The 20,992-nt window shown below is 33.2% G+C and overlaps 1 protein-coding gene across 7 annotated transcripts in view; it reads right to left on the reverse strand.

Moving 5' to 3' along the window:
- LOC136040266 (zinc finger protein 287-like) overlaps positions 1-20,992 on the reverse strand; it is a 107,323-nt gene that overhangs the window by 15,031 nt on the left and 71,300 nt on the right. For 6 of the 7 annotated variants that reach the window (XM_065724499.1, XM_065724503.1, XM_065724495.1 and 3 more), the window contains one exon: positions 1,040-1,198. In XM_065724499.1, the coding sequence (XP_065580571.1) occupies positions 1,040-1,106 (67 nt within the window). In that variant the 5' untranslated portion in view covers positions 1,107-1,198. Of the gene's footprint in view, positions 1-1,039; positions 1,199-2,898; positions 3,282-20,992 lie in introns of those variants that run through there. The other variant, XM_065724500.1, reaches the window with a different exon arrangement.

A 20,992-nucleotide genomic window follows, 5' to 3' on the forward strand; every position in this document is an offset into this window, starting at 1 on the left:
GAGTGTTTTCTTTTTTTGGTGTATGGTTAACTCAGTTATAAAAAGCCTAAATATACAAAAAAAATTTAAATAGTATTAAAAACATATGGCTAGTAAACGAAGCTGTTCCTTCAGATAAATATTATGGTTACAACAGAACAACCTTCACTTTTGGGTGTAAGGTTTTATTTATTGTTTTTATTTTTATCATTTCTTCATTCAAGAAGGGAAATTCTTCTGCCTGGTGTTTGGTTGTATCATCATACATAGAAAATTATAATTAATATATTAAGCTTTTGTGTGTTTTGTATAACAAAACACATTAATCTACCTTAGCTCTTAAGGGTTGATACAAGAGCATGTGCTTCTTTTTTTCCTGAATAATACTCAATAAGCAACTTGATTGGCCTTGATGAACAAGTCAAGAGCCAAGGCTAATTAGAGAGTAAGCCAAGACAGATGATTTGAATGAGAGGCAAAATTAACATAAGCCTTTTAAAGATCCATGCATGAAAACCTAATTTGAAATTCTAAAGAAGTTTTTATAACTTATAAAAAATTTTTTATCTCTTATAAAGAAATTTAAGGTTTTCAGAACAGTATCACATTTTCCAGTATTGTCAAATTGTCCTATGAAAAAATCTAGTACAACTAAGCATTTATGTTTGGCATCACTTTCTGTTAACCTTATATTTGCATTTTTCTTACATGTTTAAGAATCAGATAAATTTTGAGGAGGGAAGGCGGGTTCAAATCCTGTGGCCCTCCTGGCTGGATACAGCCTCGAAATATAAGTATATATATATATATATATATATATATATATATATATATATATATATATATATATATATATATATATATATATATATATATATATATATATATATATATATATATATATATATATATATATATATATATATATATATATATATATATATATATATATATATATATATATATATATATATATATATCTTTTAAAAAGTGAATATTTACTAAAGAAAATACATCTTTAATTTTATTTTATTACTGCAAATATAATTGAATAACTTACCATTTTTAACAACAAAAACTTCAGAAAGGGTGACATCTTCAGTCACTGGAATTTGAGGTAAGTCCATAACAGAAGCTCTGAATCAAGTAAATACCACTATCAAATTATACTACGAGGAATAAACTATGAATACAATACTCCAGTTTTGAAGGGAAGTCCCTGAAAATACACAAGCTACAGTGATTCCTTTGATTGAGCTCAAAGCTGATTGTGGCTTAATGCAGTAGAAGTCATCTGATATACAATATTCTTGAAAATTTTACAGGGGGAGTATTGTCAGAGAAGTGGGGATTTTACATGCAGTAAGAAGGGGAGATTTTCAGCAGAAGATGAATTGCCTGTTGGAGTAATTTGGAGAATTGTCTCATTTATAGTCTTAATATATATTTTTTATTGTTGTCCATCCTCTTGTTATGCATCATGTATTCCTTGCTAAAACAGTTGGCTGAATTAATTTCAGGAGGCTTGTGAAAACCAGTTGGTATAAGCCTAACCACTCAATTTTGACCAAAAATTGTTGAAATTAGATGTCACTATACAGCCAACTCAAAATATTTAAATGAGATTTGCATGTTGCAAATCTCAGATTTGCAACTTTACGCTATCTTGGAAAGGGCTTGGGTTAGGGAAATGAAACTTTCAGTAGTGAATTCAGGGCCAATAACATACTCTGGGAAGGTATTGCCAAGCTTCCATCTTAACCATCTTCTGATTTCTAAGTCTTAGAAATTTTCCAACATGACAGGTCTAATACTATTTAATTTTCACAAAACAACATTTTACCTCAATTGTCAGTTTCTTTGTTTCTGGTTAGTTCTAAAAATGCAATTCCTGTAATTTGAGTAGAATTTTAAGCCATATCATTGCTTTTGTATTTTAAATTTAGGAAATGCATTTGCACATCTTTGAAATATCATAAATTGGGATTGAACAAATTGTGAAGTTAAAAAAAAATTTCTTCATTTAGGCCTAAGTGCAAGATCTTTTGGTAAAATTATAGCAGTTCATATAACTGACTTACCAATAAAGTGAACATATCACTTGATGTTTTTTTATGCTCTTTACAAATATAATAATTGCTTCTACCATAAATTCAAGTTTAAGCACTTTTTGGTAAAATTATAGAAGTTCATATAACTGGCTTTCCTATAAAGTGAATATACCACTTGATGCCTTTTTTTATGCTCTTTACAAATACAATAATTGCTTCTGCCTTAAATTCAAATTTAAGCACTTTTTAACCTAACCTTACTATAAATAATTTTAGCACTGAGAAAACATAGCATTATTTTGTCAAAAACAGCACAGAGAAAACATAGTATTATTTTGTTGAAAACAATGGATATCTTGTACTTTAAGTAAAAATTTGTCATTTTTAAGAGTTTAAATTTGAATCTGTAGTAAAAGCAATTATTATATTTGTAAAGAATGTAAAAAAAGGCATTGAGTGGTATGTTTGCTTTATTGGTAAGTCAGTTATATGAACTGTCATAATTTTTTGAAAATTGGTCATTTTTAAGAGCTGCAAAAGCACTTAGATCTCAATTTAAGGTAGAAGCAATTATCATATTTGTAAATAGCATAAAAAAAGGCATCAAGTGGTATATTCATTTTATAGGAAAGCCAGTTATATGAACTGCTATAATTTTACCAATCTTTTAGCAAGGTTTCACTTCTATAATAAAACAAGTTTTAAAGGTTATCAAAGGTCATTACCCTTTAGAGGGAGGAGTGGAGGTTAGTAGCCTACTTCAGATTACTTTCCCAGGACATAAGCTACTTTAGTCTGTAGACTTGTCCCTGTAAGTTTCATTTTCCTAACCTAATCCCTTTCAAAAATAGCTAAAATAGAATTTTACCATATGAGACAATTGGAAAGGGCTGGGTATGACTTGTCAAAAATGCAAACTAAATAAACATCAGCAGAAAAATAGCAATCTAAAAATGTCTTTATGGTCAAAGATGTCTCCTGAGAAGGTTAAATTCTATTTCTTTATTTGTAGTTGGCCAAGCCTATGTTCACCTTGTCCTAATGTGTGTTGGTTATAGAATCTTAAATACATTTAACCCAAAAATACAAGCCCATATATACATTATTTAGGGCTAAACCAGGACAAATTTAGGGAGAGGGTACAGTTGTAAAGGTATAGAGCAAGCAACTTTTTTGTGAGACAAGAAAAAGAGACAGAATATCTGGGAAATATATAGTTTGAAGTATATATTTACAGATTAGGGGGGAGGGTAAAGTGTAACATATAGACCAGCCCCCTCCCCTCTATAAAATTCAGGGCCAAATCCCTCATTCACACCCCCTCAGAAATCCTCAAATATAGGACCAAATCTCTCATCCATACTCTTCTAGAAACTCTTAAATTCAGGACTAAATTTCTCAGTCACACCCCTTTAGTAAATTTCAATTAGAAAAAAGTTTGAATAAAATCATTTAGAATTTAGCAGTTGCTAAATTTAACAGTCTGCTTACGTGCATTTAGATAAGTTAAATGTTACTTAACAAGTTAAGTAACTAGTTATTCTGAACTCTGGGTTTTCAACTCAAAACCAAAAGGGAAATCCTTGCCATAAAAACAACTTTTGGATGCAAGACTAGTCACATGATTGAATATTACCAATAGTAGCGGAGGTCAACTGCCACAGGTCACCAAGCCTGTCCGGCGAGTTTTTTAGAGAAATCGCGCATTGGATATATGAGCCCAACGCAAGGGCGAATAGTCAGTTTTCAGGAGAGATTTGAATAGTCAAGATCAATTGTTCATGTTCACCTTTTCATGCAATAAGTCATTGAAGCTATTTTGTCCAAAGTTGTATATTGTAAGTAAATAAACCTTATTGTATTTAATCATCTTCTGTCTATGCATTAGGGCATCAGGTACAGTTCCTCTAGTCTTCAGGTACGGTCCCAAGGGAATCTATATTCGTTTCAGGAGACCTCGAACATCATTGAGATGGTTTTGTCTCCCAGGTTACTGGGGATTATATATAAAGCTGTTTTGTTCTATTAATAATTTAGCTCCCATATCCTATATCCACATTAAGCTATTAAGACTTTAGAAAAGTCCCAAGCACCTCAACGCAAACCCCCCTTAAGATAAATCTCACTCCAAACTCATTAATCAACTAAACCACCCCGTAACATATGGCGCGGTCAAAAAAGTAAGAAGCAAAAGGAACTGAAAGTACCTGCATAATGAATGCCTATTAACATGGACACATATGATTATTTACATTTTACTTTTTGATTTTTAAGTGCAGTGCAACAAACAAGATGAAATATTAAAAGCGCAACAGATTACTGCAACCTCGGTAGAAATTGCAAAATCATTACCAGAATATGAAGGAGATACGGACGTTGATCAATTCAACATCCATTTAGGACAATTCGTAGAAATGACAAAAATTGACTTGAAAGTATTAAAATGCATGTTACTTTTAAGACTAAAAGGACAGGCGCTAACTTTTCTAAAACAAATCGAAAATAACAATAGGCACAGAAGCAACCTCAACAATTAACTCAATAGAATTATTGCAACAGCCCTTCCAAAAAAGATTCATTGACACAAGTTCATTAAATAAACTGAAACATGGCTTAGTTACATTCGAACAGATCCAAAACGTTCGTGAGTACTTGCATAAAATTAGAATCGCAACAGAAGCGCGATATGGTCCAGGAGAAGGGGAACTATATAAAAAAATAATAATCAATGCATTTAAACAGGGACTCAACCCAAAGTTATACCGCCTTTTGATAGCTAAAAATATTGATGACCTAGAACTAGCAGTTCAGGAAATGGAACGAGCCGTTGAAATTGATTCGATTGTCCTGCAGCATCAAAAGCTGTCAATAAATGCTGTAGAAAACACAGCCCCTGTAAAGTCAAGAGATTCCTCTCCGCGATTTTTCTCCTGAGAATCGTCGCCGAAACCTGTTCGAAATCATATTCGAACCACCACACCTCCAAGACAAGTGCGTTTTGTCCCCAATAATTAATTAAGGGCACAAACTAATAATGAACCATTAAGGTGCTACACCTGTAACCGGTTAGGACATATCGCAAGAAATTGTTTCGCAAACAATAATTATCGCCCAAATATTAGGGGAACGGGTAACCGTTTGTCCAGGGGGACAAACTATAGTGGGTACGCCCCTAGAGGCAATCGAGGGAACACCTTTGTAACAAGAAATAATTATCCCACCCAAAATCAAAATTTCCAACGCAATACGTATCAATATCGAGGAGGTTATCGTAGAAGGACAAATCAACCCAGTAATAGTTGGAACAGAAACACAAGAGGAAGTTACATCAGCCGACGGCAGCCATATAATAGCTCCATCTCAAATAATAATCAAGGAACCCAAAACAGAACAAATGAAAGCTCTACATCTAACATCTGAGAATCCCAGGGAAACGAAATAAGTCCCCAAAATTCGTAGGACCAAAATTTGGAGGCAAGATAATTTATAGGTCCCCTCCAGTAATAATACCATTTTTAAGTGCAAATAATAATAATATGTTACCAGTATTTGAAAATTTTAACGCAGGAAATATTTATTTCTCAGCCCTTATAGATTCAGGAGCAACCGTAAACGTGATAAATACATCCGTATTTAATAAATTACCAAATTATATTAAACGACGAATGAGCAATATCTGTCCCAATTTATCAAGCGTAACCGGACACGACCTGGATGTGAAAGGCACTGTGCACCTAGCCTTGCGCAAGGATAACAAAAATTTCTATACTCGATTTATAGTTTGTAAAAATTTTCCATACGAGGCGATAATAGGCGCAAATTTTTTAAAATCGAATAAAATACTATTAGATGTAGCAAATTCCAAGTTTATCTACTCGACGGAAACCATATCAATAATAAATAACATACAAGCAAACAAAGTAAGGAAGAATATAGGCAACATGAAAGAGTATAGAAACAAACAAATTCAAGAAATTTCTTATTTATGGAAAAACTTGAAAAAATAGAAACTCCAGGAAAAAAACCAGCGGAGAATATTCTAAATTCAATAAAAGAAGAAAATAACGAAAAATATTATGGATTTGTAGTGCGAAAAACTAAAATTCCCCCTAAATCAATGCAGAGGGTCCAAATATCACAAATGTTAGAACCAGTTAATGATAAAAATGAAATTTGGGTAGCATCGCCGTCGGAAGATCTCCCGAAATATGTAGTTTGTGAAGAACAAATTATAAATTACGAAAAGGGAGAAGGTTACATTTGGGTAACGAACACCCACGAAAATGACCTAATTACCCTAAGCAAAGGGACATGCTTAGTAGAGATACAAGTAGTATCGGAAGCCGATATTAATAATTGGAAAAATTCGGAAAAAAACTTAGTGAATAATATCAATGTTCAAATTGACAAAGAATATCCACTGACGAGATCTCAATTTCTTGAAAAATTTGAACTAAGTCACATAACCGAGGTTTCATTAAAACAAAAATTATGCGACTTATTATGGAAATATAGAGATGTTTTTTCGACGTCTGAAGACGACATAGGACTTATTCCATTTTATGAACATGCAATACAAACTACAGGGCCGCCAGTTGCAAAACAACCGTACCGAATTCCTTATAAACATAAGGAATGGCTAATAAACAAGATACATGAACTCGAAAAAAATCGAATCATAAAACCAAGCATAAGCCCATACTCTGCCCCCGTCATTCTAGTCCCGAAAAAGAATAATGACCTCAGATTAGTGGTAGATTATAGAGCCCTAAATAAACCGGTAGTAAGTGACAAATTTTCCCTACCTAGAATAGATGAAATTCTAGATTCTATATCAAATAAAAATAAAATATTTACTTCCCTAGATTTGACACAAGGTTATCATCAAGTAAAAATAGCTGAGGGCGATGTTTTTAAAACAGCTTTTTCAACAACAGAATGTGGCTCTTATGAATACTTAAGAGTACCGTTTGGACTAAAAACCAGTTCAAGTGCATTGTGTAGACCCCTCCTTCATTTACTAAGAGGCCTAAATAACATAATTCATTTTGTTGATGACGTCATAGCTATGGACAAAGACGCGGATGACCACTTAGTAACCCTAGCGAAAGTATTTGAGAAATTCCGAGAAGGCAATTTAAAATGTAGACCGGAAAAAGTAAATCTTTTTCAAACAAAGCTAAAATTTTTAGGAGTAGTTGTAACGCAAGGACAAATCTCCCCAGACCCTGAAAAAATAAAATCCGTTAAAAACATAAAGCCCCCCAAACAATTAAACAATTACGAGGAATCTCAGGATTAATGAGCTATTTCCGAAAATTTATAAGAAATTACGCACAAGTTGCAAAACCTTTAACGGACCTCACGAGAGGCAACCCACAAAAGATTGTGTGGTCTAAAACAGCTCAGAATGCATTAGATCATTTAAAAAAGGCTCTAACTTCAGAACCTATTTTATCGTTACCCGACTTCCAAACAGGACAATTTGTTGTTACAACGGATGCCTCAAACAAGGGAATTGGGGCAATCCTCTCCCAAATAATAAATGGGAAAGAAAGAGTAATAGCGTACGCTTCTCGCACCCTGACTTCTGGAGAAAGTAATTATTCGGCTACACAGCTTGAATTATTATCGATTATCCACCATTTGGACAAGTTCAGACATTATTTGGTAGGCAGAAAATTTAAACTGCGTTCGGACCACAAAAGCCTGCAATATTTGCAAACCTTCAAAAAGCCAACAGGAATCCTCGCAAGATGGATTTTGAAAATCCAAGATTTAGATTATGAATTTGAACATCTAAAGGGAAAACAAAATGCCCCATGTGACTATCTAAGTAGATTTCCAGATAATACACCAGTAGAAAATGAAAACGAAGAAGTTAACACGATAAAAGAAAAAATGGCTCCGAAAAGTAAAAATTTTAAAATAAAAACTAATAATTCGGTTGAATAAGAACAGAAAAACAGCCCACTTTCCTTAAATTCTATAAAAATATATCAAAAGAAAGACAATACTTGTGCCGCTCTAATAGAATATTTCTTATATGATAAAGAGCTACCCGATGAAATGAAATCTTTTAAAAAGGAAATTGATAATTATTATTACAATCTAGATGAACAAATACTATGTAAAATAATGACCGATAGCGATAAAAGAAATCAAACTTCCATTGTACCAGTGTTACCCCAAGTTTTGGAAAAACCCGCTTTTGAATTTTTTCATTCTGAAGTGGGAGGTCATCTGGGAATAGATAAGACTTTCCATAGATTAAAACAATACTTTTTCGTTACTTCAGCCTTAACAAAGTTAAAGAATTATGTTAATAATTGCGAAACCTGTAATTTAAGAAAAAATCCTCAAGTCGACCCGAATCCAACGATAGGAAGAACGCCTACGGCCCGGTTTCCATTTGATATAGTTTCTTTTGATTTATATGGTACAAGTGGAGGACTACCCACGTCTAATGAAGGACACACCTGTGTACTGTCAGTGATTGATCACTTTTCCGGTTTCACATTTGCTAAACCATTAAAAAATCAAAGCGCGTATGCAACGTCTAAAGCTCTCGCTAAAATATTCCTTAATTTCGGTATTCCTAATACAGTATTGAGCGATAATGGTCCTAATTTCGCATCGAAAGTAACTAAGGATTTAATGTCTTTCCTTCAAATAAATAAATTGGTATCAACCCCCTATCATCCGCAGGCCAATGGGAAAATCGAAAACAGACACAAACTATTCTCTAATATTTTAAGTATTTATACGAAAGAAAATCGCAGGGATTGGCACGAAACCTTACCTTATTTAACAAATGTAATTAATACAGCTTATTCCCATGTCATACGCGATAACCCATTTTATATATTAATCGGACGAGACTTTAGAATCCCCTATAATGAAATTATAGAGTCACGACAATTTTATAATGATTCTCAAGATTATAAACAGGAATTTATCAATAGAATGAGAAAAACTTATAAACTGGTAAAACAAGAAATAGAAAAATAAAAAAAAAGCAAGAAGCAAAGAATATTCCTAACGTCAAAGGTAGTAAACTCGATTTCCAAGTAGGAGACTGCGTTTACTTAAAAAATGAAAACAAATCGGACGGCAAGAAACTTTCGGACCGGTACCTAGGACCGTTAAGAATAATTAAGAGGTATGATAATAATGTTAAATTTAAACTATTAAAACCAAAAACAGGAAAAATCTATAAAACCCATGTTAGTCGTATAAAAAGGGCAAAATTCACAGAAACATGGACCCCTCAACCTTCAACATCAAATACCTCGGAGGACGAAAATCAACCACCTCGCTCTAGATTAAGTGAGCTTAAGACTTTTAATTTCAAACAAGGATATTTTGAAAACAGTAGTGAGAAGAAAAATTTAATGAATTTCTAACCATGACAAATATGGTGTCCCCCCAAAAAAGTACCCCCGTTACGCGGAGACGGAGGAATAGCGATTCATCTTCCAGTGAAGAATCAGAAGAATTGGATTATACGATTTCTCCACAAACGCAATTTTTCCCTGATCGAATTTCGACACCTTTTCCACCAAAACGTTTCCCCGACGATTTGGTACACCCTGTCACACCAATAGACAGACCTTTTTCGTTTCACGATGAATTAATTAAGGCTATACAGACCCCTGGTGACATAGAATCAGAAAAGGTCTACCAGCCGCAACGACAAACATTGCGGGAAGCCCTGGATCTTATTAATTACCCAATTAAAACTAGACAAAGTACACTTGATACTAACCCAGCTACAGATGAACAACAATATCATGATATAACCGTCTCAAAGGCAAAACCAAAGGACTGGGTATCTTGGAAGGAAACCTTTTGCAAACAATTCCTCACCCCCCGGAAGATATGGCTTTCAAGCAGTGGAGGCACCCCAAGAAGACATTTGAATCCTCCCAAAGCTCCCAAGAATCCTTCAATTCTCCTGAGCCCAGAAATCAACAGGATGAATCAATCAATAAACCCTCCACTTCACGAGGAGAAGAAATTTACGAAGGTCAGGCTGGATCTACACCTAGATCTCAAACTTCTACTTCAAGAGAACCAGATACTAAATCTACAACTAGTTCCTCAGATACTGAGAGTGAATCAGGCACAAATGAGCCCAAAGATGTGGAAGGAACAAGACCACAGAGTGCAACTGCCCTGGCTAAAAAGGCACAAATTAAAGGTCAAAAATTTCTTAAAAAACAATATAAAAAGTTTGACTTGATATTGCTAGCGAAGCCAAAGAAAAAAACCGAGTCTACCGAAGAGAAGGTAGCAACAAGGTCAGGCCGAGTTATCAAAAAACCAGATAAATTAGATTATTAATATAAAAAAAATCTATCAGTCCTGAATAAAATAAAGGAAAAAAAAAAAATATTCATTTTTTTTGCTAATTGTTAGTTGGTTACGCGAAGGAACCACTCCGTAATAAAACATCCTTAAAAGAAAGTACTTTTCAGGAAGTCTGAAAGACTCCAAGTGAAAAATTGGCCTATCTTATAAAAAAGTGCTCATTATTCTAAGTAAGTTCCAAATCACATTTTGTTACCAAGAGTAATTTAAGAGTGTAACTGCTTCATTAACATTTTTGCTTAACCACAAAATAATTCCTTAATTTTAAAGATTATCAATAGCTAAGCAAGACTCCCAAAGAACTCCTTGAAAACCACTTATTCATTGTTGCAGCCAGCGATAAAGTGACAAGTTAAATTAAATTGTAGAACAAATTTCCCGTATGACAATAATCGGTAGTTGATTCAGATATAATTACAAATTTTTTTCTGAGTTCCACCAAATTTGTAGTTTTATCTGTCCATCTCCCAATTACTATTTCTTCATTGCTTCAATCCACATATGTTGTATTTCTCTGCTTATTACTGGAAGTGTATATTATAACCCAAACTCCCCGTGAGCCAATAGTCGGTAGTTTGTGCGGATACTGCTTACGAATTGTGTCTAAATTCGTACGCGGTGTCCGTGCGGTTTCCCGAATTAATATTTCTTCATCGCTTCAACCAATATTATACTAATCCATTCTACCCATTATATACCATACTCGCCCGTTTTTTTATTTGACCAAGGTCGCATAAAAATCCAAGTGGTATTTCTCCGCTTGTTATTCCACATTTCAAATTTCCCCAAGTTGTTAAACCATTCTAAATTTAATTAACTACCCCATTTACCACAAAAATATGTCGAAAGCTATTATAGATACAGAATTTATTTCAATTATCCACGCTAAGGAAAACATTATATACGGGGCCGTGATCTTAGTTCAAGACGAGAATGGTAAAGAGGTATATGCTGAAACATGGTACCTCAACTAAGATTTAACAAAATTTGAACCTCATACATATAGATTTGGCTTAAAATTAGCGAATACCCCTAAATATCAACCCGCGAGAGGAGAAGTAAAAATAAAATATTCGAATAAAAGTAAGAAAGGAAAAAACTTGACAAGCCTTCAACTATTAATAAGAAAACTACAACAAAAATTTAATATAAGCTATTGGTTTTGCAAGGGCCCGAATCAAACCGATCTACTTTTAATTGATAAATGTAGGCCACCTAAAATTTGTTATAAGATCGAAGAAAATGAAAATTGTATTAAGTACGACGGGATTCACCACCCCTTAGATGAAATCCGACATTATGCCAAATTTATGTATGATCCAACGTCCCAAGAATACGCAGTAAGGGGAAATAACATTTTCTTAAAGAGGAAAAAATCGGTAGAAGCAAAAAAAGACGCATATAAAGGTAAATTAAAATCAAAAAAATTCAAACAATAAATAAAATCTACAATTTTTTAGACGAAACACCAGAAGGACTCAAGGCTGAAAAGGTAATTACTCATTAGATAGTTAGCCTGCTTATACGTGTGACTGGTACTAACCGGGATAATGTCGCGACGAAGAACCTTAAGTAATACCGATACCTTAGAACCCAACCAAGACCTGATATTTGCGAGACCAGAATTTTGGATTTCAAATAAAACCCAAAGTTTACCAAACCTCTCAGTAATAGACTATGAATTACGTGAAACAATCCTTGAATCCGCAATAACTAATGCAGTAAGAAACTTAGAATATAATACCTTAAGCTCTTTATTACAAGTTCCCCTCATTCTTAAAGACGATTTCGTTATACACGGAATGATCATCCTATTATACGGCTCCTTTTTGCTAGATATATTGAGCAAAGATTACGATTATAGGCATAAAAATGCTTCATACACCTTCGCAGCCCTACTCCAAGCAATGCCCCCTCTATGTTTCCATTAATAGCATCTTTAAAACGCGAAAATTTTTGGCACACACAACAAGAATCAGGTTTCAAAATACTATGGCCCTTAAAGTTTCTGGAATTACTACTAGATGTTAATTACAAAATAGTGGAAAATGAAAATATATTGTTGGGAATATATGAAAACTATTTATGGTACAGTGCCAATTTTGACCCAATAACTGTAAAAAATTCAACCCATTATATTTATGATGAACAGTATATAGAGTTAAGAAATGTGACGATAAAATTCTACATGAAAGATGAAAATTTTGGATCAAAAATTTTGCCAGATAAAGACATCATTGTGTATGAAAAATTCCTAGACACAGCTAGCCCGCTATGCTTCCGTAAGGAATTGATTTATAAAATAATTCATACGACCTCAAATAAACTCAGTCTAAAAGATCTATGCAGGAAGCAAATACGGCAAATATTAAGGAAAAGGGACATTAATTATTCCATACAAAGCCTCCAAATTCCCACTTTCCTAAAGAAATATATAATGTACATGGAAAACGGCCCCGAAATCAACGACAAGGACTTCCAATTAACATTTAAAACCCCCTACCTTTTAAAGTCAGAGTACAATTTACTGGCCAATAGTGGCTCAATTTTGAGAATTACGGAAAATTATGAAATTGACGGTCCTTTTTTACCCTTTACCCTTTTTTCTCCTCACCCTTTATGTAATTTTTCTAATTTATAAACAAGGAAGAACTGTTTAAAATAAAAGAAAAATTTGGTTGGCAGCGAATAGAAATCAATACCTTAATAAACACGTCATACGCGATTCTAGAAGAAATCAGTGTCAAGGTAATCGCCAATTAACTAACTAACCTGCTTATAACTAACAAAAATTGAAAAAGAAATATCATGCCATTAAAAAGAACCTTAAGTTATCCCAACCTTACCAGGTTGAGGAATGGGGAAAGTTTTGATATAAAAACTAGAACCATAAAAACTCCCCCTAGATACCTGAAAAGCCGAACAGCTTGGTTTCCATGTAAAACCCAAAGTTTGCCAAATTTGTCAAAAATTGACCACAAATTATTAGACCAAGATTTAGAAAATGCCGTTAAGAAAGCAACAAGAGAATTACGATACCAAATTCTTTAACTCCTTCGCGAAATTCCTGTAAGCATCACTAATAAGTTAATAACAAGAATTTTGTTCATCTTGTTATTTAGCTCATTTACACGCAAGATAAGAAGAGAAAACTTCCGATATAAACAGTAACTCGCGTCTCGGACTTTTACGACCTTACTTAACAAAATCCCCCTCAAAAAATACCCTCTAGTAGCAACATTGATCAGCGAAAATTTCTGGAGAGTCTATAATGAAAAAGGCTATACAATCATATGGCCTCTCAGATTTTTGTCAATATTGATAAAAAGAAATACAAATGTCTTATTGGAAAAACCAAGCATACTAAACAAAATTTATAAAGACTACAAGAACCATTATTCAGCTAGTAATTTGATAGGAAACGGCCGAAAATTCCACATTTATGAACCAGACTACAATAAACTGAAACAAATAATCTTTACCTGTAGCAAATGTGATGACAATTTTGCGTCAAAAATAGCGCCTCAAACAGATATAATCGTATTTGAAAAATTAACGAACTGTAGGGACCCCCTATTTTTCCATAAAATATTAATTTTCAAAATAATCCATAACGTGTCAGGACCTTTAACTTTAAAAGAACAGTGCAGAAAGCACGTCCGACTTCTCATGCGGAAAAGAAATATAAATTATACCCTGTGGAGCCTTCAATTACCTAAAAGTTTACAAAAATATCTACTGTTCGCGGAAGACAATTCAGAAAATAAAGATCAAGTATCTGAATTAACCTTTTGGTCAGCTCACATTCCAAGATCAAAAGATTTTTTAACATATTTAGGTGGGCCAATTTTCAATGTGCAAAATTATTTCGACATTTGAAAAATTAGTCATTCACTAGCTATTGAAGAGTGAACTCCTATAATCAGATTACTTTTTCAAGTTAAAAGGATTAAATTTGATATTGTTTTGGACTTTTTATTGCGTAATTTGATGCAATAATAGACTTCTACGTGCGGATTATAGCAATTTTTATGGCGATCACTCAAGCAAAGTTTGATGAAGGGATGAAACGGCTTCAGGTGTCACTGGATAAAATATCAGCAGAACAGAAAAGTTATTCGGTCTCAATAGTTGCTCTTCAAGACGAAGTTAGGAAAATATCAGCAGAAAATGCTAATCTACAAGATGAAGCAAAAAAGCTTCGAAATGATCTAGAGCAAGAAAAATTGCGGAATAACGATTTGGAGACTAGACTTTTGGAAATCGAAGTGAGAGAAAGGGGATTAAATTTGATTGTTCATGGTCTGCCTGCTGAAAAGCATAATCAATCAGTGACTAGCAACGTATTGTCTCTTCTTTCTGACAAATTGCAAGTTACCGAGGACATTTCTCTTACAAAGTGTTATCGCCTTAAGAGAAATAGCAGTTCAAACATTACTAGTAGGAAAACTAGTGTTCGACCGGCCCCTGTTTTTATATCACTAGACACGGATCGTAGCATTCAGTCGATTCTCAGTGAGGTAAATAAGTTGAAGGGTAGTGGAATTCGCATTTGCAGTGATCTCCCACCAAAGCTAAATTTTCTACGGAATGAGCTATTGTCTAAGGGAAAGGAGATGCGTGATTCAGGTTCGGTTCATCTTACACGTATTAAACAAAAAGGGAGCAAATTATCGCTAGAATGTAAAAAGTCTCCGTCTTCACAGTGGATTAAGATTGACTAGTTACGGTGATTAATAATGACATTTCATTTGGTGAGATTTTACAGTATGTAATGTTTCTCTGTTCATACGATTGCATTTTTTTTTCCTCTGTAGGGAAAAAACGTTCCATTTTTTTGTCCCTCTGTAGCTTATTATGTGTTTATTTTATGTCTTTTTCTTTCTTTTTTTGTGTGTGTTTCTATTTATATGAAGTAATTGAGTGCAATAATTTTTCAGTGTCCGCATTTCATCTTACAATGAATATGTTCCATTTCTCTCTCCTGTTTCTATTTATTTTCAAGCAGTTTCTTTTTCTTTCATTATTTTCGAGTTCTCACTGGTTCAGTTGTTTTTGTTACTTTAAGACTCAGACGGTATGCATTTTGCGAAAGTTTCTGCTAGTTCGGATCATAATTCTGATTTTGTATTGGGGATAGACTGGGATACCTTGAGTCTAACCCTTTTGATTTTTCCATATTCCAGAGCCATGATAAATTTTCAGGAAATAAGATAAATGACGGTGGGCTAATTAACTTTCCAAATCGTAAATATAAATTACCTTCCGAAGTTTCTGTTCTTCCCAGTACCGGTGTTGTGAGAACAGGATTTTTAAATTGTAGGGGTTTTTTTAGTTCACAGGATGATCTTGTCGATGTAGTTCATAAACTATCTTGTCATGTCGTTGGATTCTGTGAGACTTTTCTTACAGACCTGACTCCTCAGGCTGTTTTTCCTGGATATCAATTTATTTTATAAAAACCGATTGACTAGGCGCCAGGGTGGTTTAGCAGTACTAGTTAAAGAAGGTATCTCTTTTCGACGCATTGCAAATATGGAAGGTTCTCATGAGGAAATGCGTTTTGAAGTAATGGTGACTGAAATTAGTCTTGGAAAAAAAGATGTTTTTTTTGCGTAGTATACCGACCGCCTTCTTCTCCAGTCAAATCTTTCCTCTCTAAACTCCATGATTTTTTGCATCAACCCCATTTTCAAAATAAAAATGTAATCCTTTCCGGAGATTTCAATATTGCCCTTCTAGAAGCTTCAAATGAATCCTCTGTTGAGTTATTATCTTCTTGCTTTTCTGCGTGTCTGCTTCCTACTTGCCTGATACCTACAAGAATTTCTCCTAGTTCTGCTTCTCTCATTGATAATATTTTTACATCTTTACCTATTCAAGCAAATTTTGCTGTTTTAAGTGATATATCGGATCATTTCCTGCTGGTTTCAGATTTAGCTCTTACTTATAAAATACCACAGGTAAGTAAGGAACGTCAAGGACGGTTAATAAATAAAATAACATTAAAGCACCTGAATGAAAGCCTTGGACTATTGGATTGGCAGGAGGTAATATCCACGGAGGATACAGATATGGCAACTGATAATTTTCTAAGAAATTCTAATTGCTGCCTTGATTCTAGTTGCCCATTTGTTACGATTAAAATTTGCAGAGAAAAATTTCCAATAAGGCCATGGATAACGTCTGGAATTTTGATATCAGTTAAGAAAAAAAATCAGTTATTTAAAAAGCAGTTAAAGAATCCAACTGATTATAATATTAAAAATTTTAGAATTTTCAAAAATAAATTAACCACAATGATACGTTTGTCGAAACAATTGTATTATAAAAAGTCTTTCGAAGAAGCTCAAAATTCTCCTCGCAAAACGTGGTCTTTAATTAATTATTTTATAAAAAAAAGAAAGTAAGTCGAATTTTCCTGAAGTTATTAGTTTAGAAGATGGTTCGACTACTAATAAATCGGAGAAAGTGGCTGATATTTAGAATACTTATTTTGCTGAAATAGGAGAGAAAATTGTTTCATCAGTAATGAACAAAATTGATTCACGTAGTAATAAACATTTTTCTTCATACCTTCCATCTCCTCAAAGTAATTCAATTTTTCTCGGGCCTATTTCTCATTCTGAAATAACAAAAATAGTGTGTGATCTAAATCCAGGTAATTCAGTGGGAATTGACGGGTCTAGTTCTAAAATTGTTAAAGAAATACTGTCTGCAATAATATTACCATTACAGCATATAATTAATCTTTCATTTAAAACTGGAGTTTTCCCATCTGCTTTTAAAGAAGCGCGGATAGTTCCGCTTCACAAAGGTGACTCTCCTGAAAATCCATCAAATTACCGCCCTCTTTCTATTCTGTCAGCATTTTCTAAAATACTTGAGAAGGCAATTTATAAGAGGTTTTATGACTTTCTTAAATCGTCTAATTTCTTCACAAATTCCCAGTTTGGTTTCCGGTCTGGACACAACACTGAACATGCTATCGTTGCTCTCATCCAATATATTCATGAATGCTTAGATAGAGGTGAAATTCCAGCAACAATATATTTAGATTTTAAAAAAGCATTCGATACAATATCCCATTGTATTCTTTTTAGTAAATTGGATAATTGTGGTGTGCGTGGACCGGCGTTGGATCAAGTTAAATCTTATCTTGATAAGAGAAAGCAACGATTAGATGGAGGCAATTTCCTCTCTTCACCTGTACCCCAGTCTTCGAAGGTTGGGGTACCTCAGGGCTCTGTCCTAGGTCCTCTCCTTTTTTTAATTTATATAAATGATTTTCACCGCGCTTTTACATCCCCGTGTCTCAACACACACTTTGCTGATGATACGGCAGTTTCAATTTCTGAAAAGAATGACGAGGAGCTGGAGGCAAAACTGAATACTGCATTTTCTAATGTTCTTGATTTGTGTTCTTCAAATTTTATTGCTTTGAATGTATCAAAAACTAATTTCATAATTTACGGCAGAAAGTCAAATGTCTGCCCTCGTATTACCCGAGTTACTTCTTCAAAGTATCTATTATCAATATCTCGTGTGAAAATGATAAAGTACCTTGGATTTGTGATTGACGAAAGCTTATCTTTTAAAACACACATTCAAAATCTACGATTAAAGATTTAAAGGTATGTTGGTTTAATGCGAAGATTGAAGCTTTGTTTGCCCTACTCTGCTTTACGAAGTATTTATTTTGCTCTGATTCAGACTAATATTAATTATTGTTCTCTAGTATATTTATCTACATTTAAAAGCCATATTAAACCAATACAGATTTTACAAAATAAAGCCCTAGGAATCCTTAAACTTTTTATTCCATCACCTATTGAACTTCCAAATAAGTCTTCTACTGCATCTTTATATACTTATCTAGATATACTTCCAGTCTCTCAACAATTTGCTTTTGGAGCAATTCTTTTCAAAATCAATTATGATATTAAGAAATTACCGCCATATTACCTCCATCAAAGTTTGTTCTCCCAATCACAAGATTTACATAATTATAACACTCGAAAAAAAAGGATATCTACATTGACAAGTATAATACTGAGAGATCTAAATTCGCTCCGTTTGTGTCAATAGCTCGGTGCTGGGATGCTCACAAGACTCTTATTGATAATTTTTCCTCTATCCATTTAATAAAAAGGAAACTTAAATTTCATTTAGTTCAGGATTATTTTTAATTAAGTATCTTTTTAGTAAGGCAAAGTTTTTGTATGGTTCGTTGCTCTGGGTGATTATGGGCCTCTCAGCTATCTTCCAGTATTAATTTATATTTAATAATATGGACATTTTTAATTTCTTCAATAATATTGAATGATCCTGGGCTAGCTGCTACTTTCATATTATTGTTGTGTTATTGTATCTTTGCCGTCATGTTTATCTTTGTATTGTAGTGTGTTATTATTTTATCTTTGTCTAGGCCTAGTTTTTCGAGCTTGTCTCCCCATGGGCCTATGTCATTTATATATATATATATGTATGTGCGATTAATAAATAAATGAACTTGAACTTGAACTTGGACATCAACTGTGGAACAAAACTGTCTACTTTACAAAAATTTTGAACCCCTGAGTAACCAAACAGCTAATCCCGCGAAATTATTTATGAAAACATGTCTAACTCCACCCAATGATTATTAATATAACTCGATTTAATTTTTTTTTAGAAATTGGACTTGTCTAAAGATTTGAAGTAATGGAATCTCGGCCAAATTACTTCCTCGCAATCCAAGTTAAAAACCCTCAGATAAGGATGAATGCTTCGATTTTGCAAAAACATGTAATTGAAACAAACCCTATGTTAACAAAAGCCTTAATCAAACAAAACTCTTTCCATCTAACGTTAAAAGTATTGCATCTGAAAAATAATACTGAAATCTAACAAGTAAAAAGTGCTTTCGTCAAAACCATAGAAAAATATAGACAAAATGTTACAAATGAAAAACTCTATCTCGATTTTCAAGGCATTGGAGATTTCTTTGAGCAAATTTTATATGCAAAATTAGAGAACGAAGAGGTAGTTAAAACGCGCTTAAATCCAATTATAAAAGAAATCTCTAAAGAAATTACCAAAAGCGGAGTACAAATTGTAAATCAAGAAAGCTGGAAGCCACATTTAACGTTAGTTGACCTAAGAAAAGTAAAAAAGCTAAGGAAAGAGGCACGAAAACTTCACCCCTGCTTATCTTCCAATTTTAAGAATATGAAATTTGGAAGAGAACTAGTAAACGGATTACAATTACCATCAATTTTCGGACCTAAAAGCCAAGAATGAACAAAACACCCCTAAATGCAACTAAACGTGAAAAAAAAATGAAGTAAAAACGTTTTAGGAACAGGAAAGAGAATGAAACAGGAAATATATGGCGGTAAGGTAATGATTTTTTAAAATAAATTACGCTTACCAAAACTAACATTGCAAAAAAATATAACCTCCGTATAACCATCTAAATCCATATACTTATAGTAATATAAATATGTTTAAAATTACCAAAATCGCCGGACCTGTGAGAACTTTACAAACCATTATATAAGATGCCGTATTATCTTCAACCGACTAGACATCTTCAACCGACTAGATAATTACGATAGGAAGGTATTTCTACCTAATGAAAAAATGCTTATTTTTTTTCTTTATTCAATCAAGTTGAAAATAACACACTTATCTATTTCCTAACTAAACTGAAGGTTTTATATAAGGAAAAACTTAATGAGAAACATTTAATAAACCGTATAAAATTACGCCATATTGCGCTATGTTAGTTAGTAAAACTTAACTAAGATAAGAATGTGCCGCTACGCGCTGCGCTATGTGTCGCATAATACTAAAATTAAATGCGCTGAAAAAAAAAATTAGCAGAGGTCTTATTTGAGGAAATATGACTTGTGGTTAGAAGTTAAACCGACGTACAAATTTTTATATGCTATAATTTGGCATAATTTGTATGCTATTTCGAAAAGTACATTTTTATCATTTTAAAATAAATGGCCTAGGGAACTTAATTCATAGTCGGTACATATTTCCCTCAACATTATTGATTCAACACCCCTTTCCTAAGTGCCTAAAACGAAATTCTCCTTAAAATTATAGCCCAAAAATTGTCTTTAGGGAACCTAAATGAAAAAAAATGCTATTATTTTAAACTATATGCCATAATGAACAACATTTAAACTCGGTTTGGAAAGTGTGATTTATAACAAAGATTTTTGGAAAGCAAAAGGAAAAAAGGGGGAAAGTTGTAAAAAAAAAAAGAAAAAAAAAATTTGAAATTTTTTCTAATAATTTAACTCTTCTTAAATGATTATGATACAATCTCTTCTTAATTATGAGACAATATAAGCTTATGAATACAAAGCAACTAATAACCTACGACTTTTCAATTAAACTAGGCTAAAATTCGACCGAATTTAAATTAGTGGTTAAAATTTTTTTTTATTTTTACCAATTAGGCTACTTAATTTTCAGCGGAAAGGAGTTCAAGCACAAAACAACGCTAACATGTCGGAATTCAAACCCTTATACCTCAATATAACACCCTCAGCCAATTTGTGCCAGTTTGGCATAGCTATAATTATCTCCCA

The sequence above is a fragment of the Artemia franciscana genome, chromosome 20 (assembly GCF_032884065.1).
Source record: "Artemia franciscana chromosome 20, ASM3288406v1, whole genome shotgun sequence".
Classification (NCBI taxonomy): Eukaryota; Metazoa; Arthropoda; class Branchiopoda; order Anostraca; family Artemiidae; genus Artemia; species Artemia franciscana.